The following is a 17,618-nucleotide window of genomic DNA, read 5'->3' as shown; positions in this document are numbered from 1 at the left end:
GGGAAGATCCTGTGGAGAAGAAAATGGCAACCCACTCCAGTATTCTTGCCTGGAAAATCCCTTGGACAGAGGAGCCTAGTGGGCTACAGTCCATGGGGTTGCAAAGAGTCAGACGCAACTGAGGACTAACACTTTCTACAGAGACAAGTGGACACCTGTACAAACTCACACACTTCCACCTGGGGTTTCTTAGCCTCACTCACTGCAGTGTAGGGACATCAGAGGGAAAGAGGGATTATTGTACAGAAACCTCAAGATGCAAAGCTCCAGAGTTTGTCAGATTTCTGGTCTGTCCCTATGGCTGCAGGGTGGGGAACTTTCTAAATTCACTCTGGGCTTCACAGGTCTTATCACTGAAGTCATGTTAGCATTGAATTTACTTTCTTTCCTATTTATGTCTTTAAAAACTTCAATAGTTTTTAAAAGTAGGTGTGCAGAGTAAAAAAGAAAAATAACAACAGCAAGCCTATAAGCTTTAAGATAATAAGGACCTAGATTTTTTGTTTGTTTTTTTAAGGAAAGACCTACATTCCAATGACAGTATCATTATTTGCTATTCATGGCCTTGCACAAGTTCTTAAAATCTCATATATCACACTTTCTCATTTCTAAAATAAAGAGAAACGTCTACTTTGTAGGATGACAGCAAATCACCTTTGCCTAAAATTATGCTTGATTGTAAATAAATAGTAGCTCCCAGTATTATCATTACAAGCCTCAGTAATATACTGTCCATGGAATTCTAGTTACTGTGAGGCAGTGATTGTTCTTCTCAGGTGTAGTGAAATGATTTTATATCAATCTGTGGGATGTTAATATCATGGCAAATAGATGGGGAAACAGTGGAAACAGTGACAGACTTTATTTTCTTGGGCTCCAAAATCACTGCAGATGGTGATTGCAGCCATGAAATTAAAAGATGCTTGCTCCTGGGAAGAAAAGCTATGACCAACCTAAACAGCATATTAAAAAGCAGAGACATTACTTTGCCAACAAAGGCCCGTCTAGTCAAAGCTATGGCTTCTCCAGTGGTCATGTATAGATGTGAGAGTTGGACTATAAAGAAAGCTGAGCGCTGAAGAATTGATGCTTTTGAACTGTGGTGTTGGAGAAGACTCTTGAGAGTCTCTTGGACTGCAAGGAGGTCCAACCAGTCCAATCAGTCCTGAATATTCATTGGAAGGACTGATGCTGCAGCTGAAACTCCAATACTTTGGCCACCTGATGTGAAGAACTGACTCATTTGAAAAGACCCTGATGCTGGGAAAGATTGAGGGCAGGAGGAGAAGGGGATGCCAGAGGATGAGATGGCTGGATGGCATCAATGACTCACTGGACATGACTTTGAGTAAACTCCAGAGTTGGTGATGGACAGGGAGGCCTAGTGTGCTGCGGTCCATGGGGTCGCCAAGAGTTGGACACAACTGATTGACTGAACTGAACTGAACTGATGGGATGTTAGAGGTTGAGGATTTTGTTGTCGATTTGCTTTGCTTGCTGGCTTCTCAGCATCCTGCGCTGGTCCTGCTCCCCGGGTGAATACAGGGGCCCCAGGTGTCCAGCAGGCCCAGCTTCACATGCTGGGCTGTCCTGTCACCTCAGCCACAGCTGACCAAAGACCGGCATCTGAGTCCAAAGCAACCTCTAATGGCCTCTTTATTCCAGGATGACCAACAGCTCCCTCAATGTATGGCTCACTCAGGCGCCATCCCTTAACTTCTGACATCCTCAGAGTCTCTTCCTCCATCTGGACCATAATCTGCCTTTTACCACAGCTCACGTCTCTCTCCCTGGTTTCCATGTCTCCTCAGCACTTTCTCCTCTGGACCTCCCTCTTTCCCTCTGTTCTTCCCTCTCCCTCTCTCCTTCCCCCCTCCTTCTCCCCTCTGTCTCTCTCCCACCCTCCCTTTCCTTATCTCCTGGTCCTCAGCTCCCTCCTGGTCCTCAGCTCCCTCCTCCCATCCCAGCATTTTGTCTTCCTAGGCCTTAGATCTCACTGCCAGTTCAAGATTCAATTCTCTTTTCCCTGCCCTGGCATTTGCCCTTTGCCTTGGGACAAGGTCCTTAGGGCCACAGTGCTTTTTGCTACAATTATTTATTTGTTCCTTTTGTTTTAAACAATATTCTTTTGAGTAAACCTTTAAAAAATTTAAGGAAATAGTAGCACATTTAAATAGGAGCTTCTATTTCTAGCAAAGTAGTAGATGATACATTCTAAAAAAATCCTTTCCTTCCCCAATACCCAGAACTGATGGGAAAATTACAACAAATATGTTTTAAAATACAAACCCAAGTTCCTAAGAAAGGAAGAGAAATTCTGTGGCCCAAAGACCAAGAGGGCCTGAAAACAGGTTGTTAAATAAGTATGAATGTCTTGAGAGGTTTTGCAGATGAGAAATTTTGATACTTGAGTCCAGGGTCAGGGGAGACTTAGAAGTGAAACCCCTGCACGAGTCAAGACAATTGAAGAAAAAGGAAAAATGTGGGTTTTGTCTAAGCCCTCTGGGACCTTCACTGGTGCCATAGATTTGCTTAAATAAATAATAAAATGTAATATAATGTATATATTTCAGGAAGACAGAGAATGCTCCCCCAAGGGAAGCTCTACAATGCACCAAAAAATGGTTAACAGAGAAACTAGAAAAAACATGCATCATTCTAAAGCATTTAAAAAAACCACATCCAATAGTGCAAGAAAGAAAACAACATATAATTAAAACACTAGACATAAAATATGTAAATGGTGGAGGGATGGTAACGGAGCTCAAGTGTACTACAGTCATTTTTTTTCCCTCTGGGCCAGCAAAAATAATTATTAACTTTTAGATTTATTGCTTAATGAAATATATATATATCCTTGAAGCACAAAATTAGGCACTAAAATCAAAGAAATAATATAATTTCCATAACAATGGAGAATGAAATAAAAACAATTCAATTCATAACCAATCAGGAAAGAGAAAAAATAATAACAGCTGAAAATATTAAATAAGATAGTAGAAAGAATTCCAAATACATAAGAAATCAAAATAAATGTAAAAGAATTAGGTAGCCAATTAAATAATACAGATTGGCAAGCAAGAAGGAAAAAAAAAAATCTAAATCCAGCTCTGTGCTGGTTATAAGAGATATAACTCATATATAACTTATAACCTTTAACAGATAGGTTAAAAGTAAGAGGCTGTGAAAAGTTAGACTGAACACTGGTTTTAAAACTTTTCATGTAAGACAAAATCAACTTAAAGCAAAAAAAAATTATTAGAGATAAATAGATTTACTACATAAAGACAAAAGGTTAAATCATCTGGCTCTCAATTCTAGCTCTACTGCTTATTGCCAAGTGAAGTCAATATGTTGCTTCACATTTTATTTATAAAAAGAGACTATTAGCAGTTACACTACTGGGCTGTTACAGCACTCATGATATTGCATGTACACCATCTATTGGAATATCTTATAATCATAAAACACACTTTACATGTCACCACATTTTTAACACATTAAAAATTATGTATGTATTACACAGTCATGGAAAAATTACAAACGTGACATGTGAAATAACTGAAGTTTGGGAAGCACTGGTTTGGAGTGAAAGGATTCATATCCACTTTAAATTATAGGATAATTTCCATGGAAATATGAAGACTGTCCCGAAGAACAGATATTTAATGTCGACAACCAGACTTCATACATGGAGACATAAAAACTATTAGCTGTTTGTTTATGTAATACTGCCAGGTTTAAAATCAGCAATCAGTTCTCCAACATGCAGATATAAACATGTAAACACAGTAAGATAAATAGAAACTTCAGAATCTGTTAGAAAATTCCCATTAGAAATACCCCTTTATGTTTTGGCATAAAAATACAGTAACAAATTGAGTTCCTCTCAGAACAGCATTGGAGGAGGAAATGGCAACCCACTCCAGTGTTCTTGCCTGGAGAATCCCAGAGACAGCGGGGCCTGGTGGGCTGCCGTCTATGGGGTCGCACAAAGTCGGACACGACTGAAGCGACTTAGCAGCAGCAGAACAGTCACCCTGCTGTTTGAGAGCGAACAGAGTACAGGGCATCCTTCCTATAGCCAGTGTGTGCAGTAGTGACCGCACATCAAACAAAAGGGTCACATCAGTGGTCCTTTAGGAAGCCCTCACGTGCTGTGGAAATTACAGAGCATTGAAGCAAAGCTAGTCAACACCTTACCAACAGGAGTGGCCTCCTACACCTGACTCTGCCCCGAATCCAAAGGTGGTACTTCTGGACATCACTCATAGCCCCAGAGTAAATGCACTGCTCATGCCTGCTGTCAAAAACCAAGATCACAACTACAATCATATCCCTCACAGTGAACGGGGTTTTGAACCCCAAAGTTGAATTCTTTTTCTCTTTCCAAACTATTCCTAGGAAATAAATTGGTTTTATTTGAAAGTTGCTTTAATATAGTCAATTCACTATAGGATTCACAACCTATGTTATTTTCCTTGCACTTAAAAGATGTATAAACTATAGCTTTCTAATAATTTGTTACACTGAAGATGTGCTGTTAGAAGTATGTAAGTTAATTTCTTGTGTATTGTGGGGAAATAATAAGAAGAGAGAATTACATTTTTATTTCATTTAACAACAGTATTAAATGAAATGTGTAACTTCTTTTAGGATAATTAATTAAATTGGAAAATTACACTCTCTTAAATAAAATCAAGTATGATTTAGTATCATAAATAGATGAGCATGTACTTACAAGCAAAGTTATTAATATAGTTTGTTGGTTTGAACTTTCAAAGATTTTTTTCACCTCAAATAAAATAATAAATGAAATAAATCTTTTAATACATTCTTCCAAACACAGTCTTATTTTTCTCATTAAAGAAAAGTTTCTAATTAACAGTATCTATGATGTCCATTGAGCATGCTCTTTAAAATATTTGAAATGTTAAAAATTATCTGATTTAATCCTTACAGGGAATTCGATTTCTACAAATTAACAAAATGTTACAGCATACTTTAAAACTCCATATGAAGTGTAGCTATTTTTCCCTAAGAGACAGAAGTCGTGTCTGAGATCTAATTACAAATGATCACTTTGACAAGTAACTCCCATCTTTATGAGGTATTCTGGGTTTCCATCAAAATTTGAAAACTTTATTATAACTGACCATTTTTATTGCCTATTAAGTAGGAAGCATTTATCTAATACTCTGCTAACTTTCCCAGATTTCAACAAAACATCTCAGTAAACCTATAAGGAACTGACAGAACACATGAGTAAAAACACACAGAATGGAGCTGTTCATATCAGACTGCTGCTGCTTCCCTTCAAACTGCAGTCCTTTATATATATATATATATATTTTTTTTTTGACTGCACAGCTTGCAGAATCTTAGTTCCCAGCCAGGAATGGAACCAGACCCCTGCAGTAGTACTAAAGGTTTGCAAGGAAGACTCTCACCAGGAAAATCTACTCACTTGCCCCAAGAGCTCAAATTCGCTACTCTAAGGACTGTCTGTTACTTACATTCACAGGTCAAAAGAATTGTGTTTATGTGCTGGACATGGCACAATTTAGCAACTCAGTTGCATGGCCCCTTCAGTCATATGGTATACTAACAGTATCATTTAGTAATTTCACCATAAAGGCAGAGAGTTTTTAAAGGGCACATGGCACAGTCTTCCCATCTCTCTACTGCTTCCATCTGGTCATAGGAAATAATAATAGTCCACTCATCAGTCTTAGACAATTAAAATGAAGAAATTCCATGAAAGAAGAATGCCAAAATATATTTCCTTCCTCAGATATTGATTCAATATCCAGCATCTCTCACTGTGTTCCAGTTAGTTTCTCCCCATCACCAAATGTCCATGTTATTTTCCTTTCCTTTTAGTACTTCTGCAGATCTCAGTTGACTTTGTTTTTCCATAGGAGAACAGGAGGGCATGCAAAATTGTGTGGACAGCTTTAAAATTCCCTCGTGGTCCTCTTGACTATATTCAGTGTCAGTAGGCATAATAAGAAGTATATAAAAATGAAAGTTTCATTTGTTATTCTGAGCTATAGATACAGCAAATAATTTTGAAGTTAAGTATTTTTCAAATGCCATCACAAAATTTCCAAAGATTATTTTTAAATGGTATCTTGTATTCCCTTGTGGAGCTGAAGAACTACCATGAAATTAAGGGCATTTGAAATTTTCTGTAATATTTTTCAAGCATAACTGCAATATCAAGATTGATTTTCCAGGAGATAGTAAACTATGCACTCATTCTCTATCACATTTTAAAATATCGAATAATTTAACCTACAATGTTTTAAAATCCCTCAATAAGCATATTTCCTTAGGTATGCGCCTACTTATTATTATGCCTACTGACATCAACTGCCAGATTTTAGTAAATTTCCTGCTCTGAAATTACTATTTGTCTATAGGAGAAAGCTTCGCTTAAAAAGCTCTCATATCTTTCAAACTATGATTGTAGAAAAGAACTGCTTTTGAAAATATTCTTCTAAAAAGAGATGATAAAAAGACCAAAAACTATTTGCATCAAATATGCTCAGCAAGTTTGTTTATCAAAATTCACCTTGATATAGAAAGGCAACCTTGTAGATCTAGGCAAACCTTTGTCAATGCTGACAAAAGTTTATATGTGAAGGTCGCTGGGAAACTGTTGATTTTGACAGAACTAAAATTATGTATCATCTGAGTACAATTAAAGGATTTTATAGGATTATGCTTATATTTGGTTTTGTAGTTTGATCTTACATAAAACATCTGAAATGTGTCTGTCTGGAAAAAAAATTGATATATGATGAAGATGAAAAAAATTCAGAGCTATATCATAAAAATTCAGCCTCTTTTTGCGATGAACATTTTCTTTGATGCAAAAAAAATAAATAAATAAATAAAACTTAGAAACTTAACATACTCTTTCTGACTTCCAGAACATGTGCATTTCTTATTATCAATTGCGGGGCTTCCCGCAACGTGGGAGACCTGGGTTTGATCCTGGGTTAGGAAGATCCCCTGGAGAAGGGAATGGCTACCCATTCCAGTATTCTGGCCTGCAGAATTTAATGGACAGAGGAACCTGGCAGGCTACATACAGTCCATGGGGTCACAAAGAGTTGGACATGACTAATCGACTTTCACTTGTCATGCTCCCTCTACTAATACACTCTACATTCTTTATGGTTGGAAAGGAAATGTTCTTCGAGAACTATTTAAGCTAATACTAAATGAAAATTATATGTCACATGCAGAACAAATCTGAAAAACAAGGGACCTCACATCTTTATTGATGTTTATTATTTTGAACTCGGTTTCCCAGGTGGAACTAGTGGTAAAGAAATTGCCTGCCAGCGCAGGAGACAGAAGAGACATGGGTTTGAGCCCTGGGTTGAGAAGATCCCCTGGAGAAGGGCACAGCAACCCAGTCCCATATTCTTGCCTGGAGAATCCCATAGGCAGAGGAGTCTGGTGGGTCACAGTCCCTAGGGTTGCAAAGAGTCAGACACAACTGAAGCAACTTAGCACACATGCACTTTGGATTACTCTGTTGATTTTGTCCTGAAAGAATCATCCTAGAAATTACTTAAGTTTTAAGTACTTCGAATCCACGATAACATTTTTTTGGAAGAACTTTAAATTCATTCTACCTACAAAAGGTTAATTAATATAAACAGTATAGTATATGCTTTTCTACTGTAGTTCCCTGTTTACATAACCTTTGAAAACATTAAGTATGTTTTGGTTTATTTTGAATGAAGCATTTACAATGCACCTAGGGGGAGAGACGTCCTTATTTCAGTTTACACAGAAACATGTGGTTTAGCTGGTGCCACCCCCAGTGGTCAAGTATCTTTTGCCTAATCATTATGTCAAACACAAAAGATTCAATATACGGTCTGTGAATTCCTAATATTCTGAAAATGATCTTTAAGAGATTGATCTAAATATATTTGTATTCTTCAACCTATACACATTCTGTAAGGGCTTAATTTCATTTTTTCCCCAAACAGGGTTTTTAAAGCTCTCTTTACTGCCTATTATCTCTTAGGCAGTAGGATGCTGGCTATCTAAAATGGAATTTCTCAAACTTCACTTGAAAACTATGTAACACATTAATTGATGTCCTTGGGAAATAGGTCTTCCAGAATGAAGTAATCTTGGTATATGCTGGAGTAAGCAGAGGTAAGCTATTACAAGGTAGAACTCAAAACCTCAAGAACTGTACTTTGTCCTGTGAATCACCAACAGGCAAGTGTAGCAAGCAGTGTTTGGGAGATGCTGGCCTATGTATCACGCTCTGCAGCCCACTGCTCATCTCAGAGGTGCCTATCTTGACATTTTCTTGGTTCATCACATACTTGCATAGATGGAATCAGAACCATATATGGTATTTAATTGCCTGCATACTATGGTTCTATATGATCTGGACAAGGTGAAGTCAGTGGTTTCTCTCTCTCTGGGTCCTTCAGGGGTGTACTGGACCCTTGGTGGACTTTTAGATACTGAACACTGTCTTCAGGGGATGCTGCAGTGTCTCCTAATGCTTTTAATGACTTTCAGTATAAAACCCATCCCAGGCAACGTAGAGCCAAGCATTCCATGTTATATCTTCATAGGAAGATAAAAGCAAAGATACTTATACGTGATCCCTGAACAACATGGGTTTGAAGTGAGTGGGTTTACATGCTGATTTTTTAAAATAAATATAGCACATATTTTAATCTTTAAATTTACTAAGTGTGGGGGAAAGTTTGTGTTCAGTGTGGAAAGAAAAGGCTAGGGTTTGAGTCCTGGTTTTATCTTAACCATCTCAGCTTCCTGCCCACATTGTCAAAGATCTTGTATAGGGATCAGATCAGATCAGATCAGATCAGTTGCTCAGTATAGGGAACCAGAACATAAAAAATAGGTTTTAAACTCTTAAACAGATTATAATCTCCTTAAGCGTGTGGCATAGATATTATACTATCATGAAGTCTTGGGAAATAATAAAGTCTTTATGCTTGATTGGATCTCAAAGGTTTACTGGTATCTATTATGAAATGTAAATATATCTATTATCATATTGATCAGATACTTTATATATGAGCTTGAATACATAGAATTTTAAAACCTATGAAGGTAGTTACTAAAAATAAAGAAATGCAAAACAGTATTATATTGAGAAAAATAAATATTCACAGTGTTATAAGCACTAGGAATATTTAAGTTTGAAGAGCCTGCAACCATTTGATATCATTTTGTTCTTTGTTTCTCCATTACAAACCCTCCTCTCAAGTTTTTCAGTTCAGTTCAGTTCAGTCACTCAGTCGTGTCCAATTCTTTGCGACCCCATGAATCGCAGCACGCCAGGCCTCCCTGTCCATCACCAACTCCCAGAGTTCACCCAGACTCATGTCCATCGAGTCAGTGATGCCATCCAGCCATCTCATCCTCTGTCGTCCCCTTCTCCTCCTGCCCCCAATCCCTCCCAGCATCAGAGTCTTTTCCAATGAGTCAACTCTTCGCATGAGGTGGCCAAAGTACTGGAGTTTCAGCTTTAGCATCATTCCTTCCAAAGAAATCCCAGGGCTGATCTCCTTCAGAATGGACTGGTTGGATCTCCTTGCAGTCCAAAGGACCCTCAAGAGTCTTCTCCAACACCACAGTTCAAAAGCATCAATTCTTCAGCACTCAGCCTTCTTCACAGTCTAACTCTCAAGTATTTACCACAAGGCTAATGGTGGATGCAAAGTAACTGAACTGTGTGTGTGTGTGTGTGTGTGTGTGTGTGTGTGTGCACGCATGTGTGTTAACATGTGCGTTTGTGCACCTATGGATATTCCTTGGGAAGAACATATATCAAAAGATAACTAGGTTTTAAATGTCAAAAGAAAGTCATGCCCCTCCGTATCTCATCCTACCCTCTTTATTCCTAAGTGTTCTAAGAAATCAAACATCTACCAATTATGACCTTGAGCATCGGGCCACAGGAAAATACTTCTTCACCTTAGCTTCAGGGGAAACTTGTTTAGCCATTAGTTTAACTGCCTGCCTTTACATAATCCACTTATATAAAAATAACTCAAACATGCTCCAAGCTACAGAGAAAAGAAAGAGGAGCTGAAAACAGGGAAATGCCCAGAGAAAACAGATTTGTCACTAAGAAATTCACTTGTACTGTTTCCAGGTCTAATCTCTGTCTTCACCAACTTCAATAAATAGAAATCATATGAATCAAGGAGGCAAAACATCATCTATCTTCTACTTCGTATCATGGTATAATATAGTGAGTGTTATCATTGGAAGGACTGATGCTGAAGCTGAAACTCCAATACTTCGGCCACCTGATGCACAGAACCGACTCATTGGAAAAGACCCTGATGCTGGGAAACATTGAAGGCAGGAAGAGGAGGGGATGACAGAGGATGAGATGGTTGGATGGCATCACCGAAGTGATGGACATGAGTTTGAGTAAGCTCCAGGAGTTGGTGATGGACAGGGAAGCTGGCATGCTGCAGTCCATGGGGTTGCAAAGGGTCGGACACAACTGAGACTGAACTGAACTGATCTGATAAACTATCATTTTCCCACGAAGTAACCTTGGCTCTAATCACTATTATGTAATTCCTTCTCACGCTTTGTACAAAATCATAGTACCTTGCTCTTGAGCTGCCTAAAATTTCTGTTCTTTGCTTTCTTCCTTAAAAGCCATGCTGCCAAGTTTTTTCTGAAGATAAATTTTTGAAGACTTTATTCTCCTGAAATTTCAAGAGAATGACAGTGGACCCACATAGCATTCTCAGAGTTGGTTTGTGACATGAATTCTATTAATTAGTTATACTTTATACCATAAGACTCAGGCCACTAGAGTCTATCATGAATATAAATTGTTTCTAGTGATTAAAAGTGAAAAGTTTTTGTTTAATCCCTATTTATCAATATTCTTGCTAAACTGAATAGGTTCTGAAACACAGTATCTTAATAATATTTCAATACAAGGGGATCAATTAGAATCATTTTTACACCCTCTAACCTAGCAGCTCAATAGATATATTCTCTAGCTCTTCTAATTCTTTCTTCACTTTTAGAGAACTTAATACTCTGTTAGGACCAGAGGCAGAGAATATTCAAAATAAAGATAAAACGTTCCACTAATATCTTGACTGATCAGAACTTCTCTTGTAGATTCTCAGTGAGACACTGTCAATTAACAGTAAGATAACTGCTCTCAAATTACATCAACAGGTGAGCAAGGTGCAGAGAAATCCAGGAAGACAGAACACTCCAGGATCATCATTCAAACGTGCCATCATACCAGCTTTCAGAGTGTTAGGAAGATAACTGCTCCTGTTTTGAACATTTACATTTTATGGGCCTCTCAACAACCCAAAACTGCCTTCAGTCAAACTTCTACTTCTGGGAACTAGTTAAGAACAAATACAAAATATGCCTTGTCCATACTGAATCTGTTTTACTGAAGACAGGACCAGATTCCTGAGGTCTTTTCCCCTTTAGCAGGGTTATTTACCTCGTGAGAACCAAGATAATTGCTGGTGATTTAAACAAACTACATGCAAATCTCTTACAAGTCCCATAATGTAAAAAAGAGGTATGTGTATTTTGCAATCACCCCCACCTGAAGGTGTACCAACTGCTTGGGGACTGAAGACGAGCTCAGTAAATTATAGCCTACGGGAAAATGTAGCCTGCTCTCTGTCCTTCTGTAAATAAAACTTTATTGGACTATGACTGTGCTCACTCGTTTGCAGAGTTTCTGTACAAGGACATTGTAAATCATCGCAACAGAGGCTGTCCAGCAGAGCCTGAAGTATTTACTACCGGGCCCTTTACAGAGAGGCTTCCCAACACAGGACTAAAGAATGCTTTATGGATTTAATGATATTATAAGGAATTTTAGAGATTGCTCTGTGGTTACAAGCCCCACCTGATAGGAAGGACCACAGAATCTGGGCAATATTACACAACAGTGAACCAAGGCTGAAGCCACCCTATTTCTGGTCATTTCAGTGAAACGCTCTGGCTCCTCTACCTAAACTCTGAGCGAGAATAAGCAGGAGGCTAGGTGCACTTCTACCTGGTTGGCACGAGTGGTGGCCACTCACCTGATCCTGCCCCGAGGCCGCTCAGACTGCTCGGACAGGAAGCTGGTGCTGCTGAGGCGGGAGGCACTGCTGGTTCGGGACACGGCAGACGCGTCGCTGACGTCGCTGTCTGAGGATCTGGTGGAGACGTTGTCGCAGCTTCTGTACTGATCTGTGTGTGCGTTATACTAAGGAGTGAAAACAAGAGCGTGTGAGCTCCGTTACCGGGTGGGGGGAAGCAGAGATAACACGGTGAGGTTAGCGGCTACTCTGCCCGCATCAAGCAAAAGTGCACTTTTATAAAACTAGGTGTGAAATCTAAAGTGACCCAACGCTAGCATGATGTATGGTTTCCAACAGAACCATCCCGCGTCCTCTGAACGGTAAGAAGTGCTCTATGAGGACCGACTGACAAAATAATCAGAAGTGTCAATGCTTGGGTGGAAAATTTACTACATAAATGACTCGCACCTACTTACTACCTCAAAATTGCATTATTCCTCTTCTCCAGTACGTCAATTTCTCTTTTCTTGATTTTCATCACAGCCTACAAATTCTACTCACCTTCTACTCTACTCATGAAAGAGACTACTTCCATTTGTCTGTGCTTCTTGAGGCATTCTAAAACTGATATTTAATTTACCCTACACACTCTCCCCATTTTAAGATGTCACATTCTTTCACATTTTACCAAAAAATAAAACTCTCAAAAAAAAAAAAAAAAGAGTTGATAAGAAAGCAAAGGGATTATGCCAAATTCAAGTGAGGTGATGGAGGCAAAGACAGAACTTTGACTTTCTCTCTATTACGGTTTAATTACTCATTTTCAGATTAAACTATTAACTAAGTGTTGAAAGTTAAAAAAAAAAAAAGGATTCCTATTAAAATTTCAGTATATGCTACATCTCATATTTAAATGTCTTTATTTTTAAATTAATTAATTAATTTAGTTGTGCAGGCAGGTCTTATGTGGCACGTGGGATCTAGGTGCCCAACCAGGGATTAAATCTGGGCCCTCTGCATTGGGAGCGCACAGGGTTAGCCACTGAACCACCAGCGAAGCCCCTCAATGTGTCTTTGTATCTGTCTTAAGTATTTATTATCTAAAGTTGTAGAAATCATTAGGTAAAAGTTAAAATTGGTGAAGATGTCAAAAGTATTTTTTTTTCTATTTCTACTTTACTGTCTTACTGCAACGAATCACACTGTGAGTAGCTTTATACAGTCTATATTTTTATGTGTGTTTAAATCATAATAAATAGTAAGGTTATAGAAGTATCTACAATTTTGAAATAACAAATACATAATTGATTTTCTATTGTTAGGTACTGGAAGGTAAGATAACTTCTTACATAAAATAAAAGAACATATGACTAAAGGGACACACGACCAACACCAGCTATTTATGTTTCTTATCAAGCAATTTAATTCTGCATTTATGTGCTCAGGTGTGAAAACATCAAATGTTTGTTAAACTTGTAGAAAAACTCACCCTTCCTCTATGCTCCATATTATGTGAGTTTTAACAAATCTAAAATAATCCTAACTAGTTAAACATTTTGCATAAACAATTGTCTTGCTAAAGAATACTATGTAAAATGATGCTTAATTGTGGTTCTATATATACAATTATAGGACAATAATACTTACTTTAAAAGTTCTAGAAAAAGGACCATGTTTATTTAATAATTCTTCATATGACAGCAGTTCAGGGTGAAGGTATTTAAATGTTAGCTTTAATTTTCCATCTCTCACATGTATGTGTTGGGCAAAAAATTTCACAACTCCAAATTTATAGAATGTCTATAAAATTCTATTTTCAGATAATTTTTTCATGATTGCATGATTTATTTTTCAAAGCCATATGCTAAATAGTAATCCAAAAGAAAATGCATATATGTTAATATGTTCAGAAATGAGCTATTTACACAACTTTGTATGTGACCTAAAGTTAACATGAGTTATGATAATGTATTTAAAGTAGCATGGTAATTTTTATCATCAAATTGTCATATCTGGTAGCCTGACACTAACTGGCAGGATTCATTTCAATCAGAACTGGTTTTTATTTACATAGATGTAAAAACATAACATGCTCACGTGGTGGAAGCTGAATTTAATACTGTTGCTGGGGTAAAAACATAATTCCAATATCACTTGTCTCTAAAACTATTTTGCTATGTAAATATGTCATTCCTGTAATATTTCCAAAAATTGAAATAATAGCTTGTACTTGAGAGAATATGAACTAATTTGTTTCTAATACAATGAAAATTAATAGCTGTAGGAAATATTCTGGCATGGTGTTGACCCCTAGAACAAAGTCTCCCCTTATTTGGCAAATGCCAATAACAAGCAGTGAGGACTATAAACCAAGGGTAATGGAATATGCATGGAATTATTTCTCCAACTAAAGATTTTCTCCTTTCCTATAAATTATCTGTTCTTCTCCTTTTGTATATAGACTTCTGCTACTCCTGTCAAGAAACAAAACAAAAAAGTTTGAAAGACTGTCATGTTAACATTTTTTTTTTATATTGGGGTAAAGAATAATTCGTCATTCTGACACAATGTCACAGTTTTCTTCACATGTGTAATTTGAAGGAAAGACTTTACACTCACTTTATACTACTGTATCTATTTATTTTCAAAATCTGTTAAAAGTTTAATAACTTTGACTTTTCATCAAGCATGATTCTTTAAAACTCCTATTTAACAATTAAATATTTTAATGGAAATACATTAAATGTATTTTGAGAAATGTAGCATCCTCAGGAGAAATTCATATTGATCATATAGTAGGGAAATTAGTCCTTGATGTGAAGGAAGCCTTGATAATAGGGCTACCGTTTTCATAACTTATAATAAACATTCAGAAGCTCCTACAAAACCTATCACGTCAACTCTTGCTGTTTCTAAGTTACAGAAACAGAAGTGCTCTTTCAAATGTGAGACCTATATGAAAATTCACTACCCATTGATGAAATCCACTCCATCGCCAGGGCATGCGGCTCTAATATCAATGAAAATGTAGCAGTGTCACATTTCAGGGACAGTGATGTAGTTTTGTATTTTCTCAGAAACCAAGTTACTGCTAATTCCTTACTCAGGATGGAGTTAGGTTCATTTAATACTTTAAGGGGGTGTCAGGCTTGAAACATCTTAGGAATTATACTACATCTGTCTGGTAATTCTTTGTGCTGAAGAAAATCGAATTCTGTTGGTGTTTCATTATAAATATTTGAAAACAGTTAATCAATTTCTAATTTGCCAGAATTTCAATTAAGGTGCTTTGCTTTAGCAAAGTGCTGAATGACTAAAAATAAATCAATCAGGGAATAAAGTTCAAAATTTAGTGTACATTAAATTTATGAAATTATTGGTTCTCAGTTATACAAATACAAATAGATCTTTGTAAATTGTTAAGAGGTTGGGGTAAAAGGGTAAATTTAAGAAAGAAAAAAGAAGAGAGGATTAACAGAAATTACTACTGGACATTATTTTAGAAATTCATTGTAAGCTTTAGGCATATTAGAATCATGCAGAGTATTTACCTTTTACTTAACCCATAAAATTTAATATAAGCCAATTATTTGTTATTTTACCCTAAATATTTTTCCTGTATTATAGTCTCATGTTTTTAAAGATACCATATCTTTGATCTCACACTTATCAGTATAATTTATAATAATTTTATTTATGTAATATATAGTATCAATATATGCAGTGAAAGCAACTGTAACATATTTAAAAGTAAAGGGTTTTTTAATATTCAAATACATTGAAAGAGAAAAAGGAAAAGGATGCCTATGCAAACAAGAAAGGAATGTTAGAATATAATAATTCAACTATATACAAATTAAAAGCCATAGGAGAGCCTCTGAATCAGGCTGGAGTCATGTATACATTTCATTGGTGTCACAGGAAGAGCAAAGGGCATCTAAGTTCCAGCTAGGGAATGGAGGGCTGACCACCAAACAGGAAGTCTGCTAATGAAGAGAAAGTATCTCCCTTCTTCAGAGAGAGCCTCAGTTTTCATAAATCTGGTAAATGAGACAGCTGGACTAGAGAGGGTCATTTTTAGGTATTTTCAGATTCTGGAATCTCTCAATCAGGATACACCTACTTTTGATTCATTACGAAAACAAGCGGTAGTGGTGGTTTAGGGTGGTTTAGAGGCTAGGGCACTTCATCTTAGAGTTTTTTGATCACCTGATGAATGACTAGAGGCCCAGTTCAGAAAGGCTTTCAGGATTTTATGCTGATTCTTTATTAGAATCTTTCTTGTTTTCTGTACTGGCTCTACCTCTCTCTGTGGTTCAATCTGACCTCATCCTCTGACATGATGCTAAGAAATTAAGAAAGCATTTCCATCTTTGATTAAGCTTTTCTAGTTTAAAGATCCTTCCCAAATAAGCACATGCCACAGTGAAGGAAGAAATTCTAACTTAACCTGTTTTATAATGCTTACCGCATTTGTGTAAAGGAAAACAAAAATGATGATGATATCCATAAAGACAGACAAATAGCTGATTAAGTGATAATATCATAAAGTACAAACTGGAGGAAAAAACATGTGGAGAAGGAATCAGCAACTTTGGGCAACATCAAGATATTCTGCTTACTAATATTTCTCTCTTTTTTTTTGCCTTACTGATTTTGCTTTTTAAAATATTGTTTCAGACTCCTAGGGAGTTGGGCTCCACCAGATCACAGTGACCTTGAGCTTTGTCCAGCTGGAACCTTCTGCAGTTAAACTAAGACATAAAGTCATAAAATGATAAGACGATGTTCAACACACATGCCTGTATGGTGGGCTGGTAACAAATCTGATTTTGTTACCGCCTGTATATTTTTGTATTAGTTTCTGAATATCTGGCTACATAATGAACAACCTCACTATTTAAAAATGAGTAGGTTTTACTAGGTTCATACAACAAGCTAACAACATTAATTTAGTATAGTTTTTACTTAATTTTGAATTTCTAAAAGGTCATTACTTGTAAAAGGGCTCTAGATACCAAATTATAACACAGGGTATCCTGTAGTGTGCTTCTCTGGTGGCACTAGTGGTAAAGAGCTCACTTGCCAATGCAGGAGACATAAGAGTTGAGTTCGATTCCTGGGTCAGGAAGATCCCCTGAAGGAGGGCGTGGCAACCCACTCCAGTCAGTATTCTTGCCTGGAGAATCCCATGGACAGAGGAGCCTGGTGGACTGCAGTCCACAGGGTTGCAAAGAGTTGGACATGACTGAAACAACTTAGCACATCCTGTAGCTTTTGTAGTCTTTTAAAAAATATTTTAAAAATAAATCAGATAATATATTCAAAATTGCTTAATGAAGCATAAAACTCTTATTTTAATTAAAAATCATATTTTAATCAAAATTATCAGATACTATTTAGCAGTTTATAAACTCCTCAATGCATCCTTACAAAATAATTTTGAAATATAAGTTTTTATTATCTCTTAAAATTATGTGGATTTCAGTTTCTAAGAGTTTAAATCAGTTTTCTTACTAAAGACAG

General features: G+C 36.8%; 1 protein-coding gene across 50 annotated transcripts in view; it reads right to left on the bottom strand.

The window, feature by feature from the left end:
* Positions 1-17,618, bottom strand: part of RIMS1 (regulating synaptic membrane exocytosis 1) — a 606,124-nt gene that overhangs the window by 92,512 nt on the left and 495,994 nt on the right. For 45 of the 50 annotated variants that reach the window (XM_027550929.1, XM_027550882.1, XM_027550886.1 and 42 more), the window contains one exon: positions 12,111-12,277. The exons of the other annotated variants lie outside the window; for them this stretch is intronic. In XM_027550929.1, coding sequence (XP_027406730.1) covers positions 12,111-12,277 — 167 coding nt within the window. The remainder of the gene's footprint in view (positions 1-12,110; positions 12,278-17,618) is intronic. 50 annotated transcript variants of the gene reach the window in all.

Source organism: Bos indicus x Bos taurus, chromosome 9 (assembly GCF_003369695.1).
Source record: "Bos indicus x Bos taurus breed Angus x Brahman F1 hybrid chromosome 9, Bos_hybrid_MaternalHap_v2.0, whole genome shotgun sequence".
NCBI lineage: Eukaryota > Metazoa > Chordata > Mammalia > Artiodactyla > Bovidae > Bos > Bos indicus x Bos taurus.
Note: the sequence above shows the minus strand (reverse complement) of the source record. Positions and strands in the feature narration are given on the sequence as shown.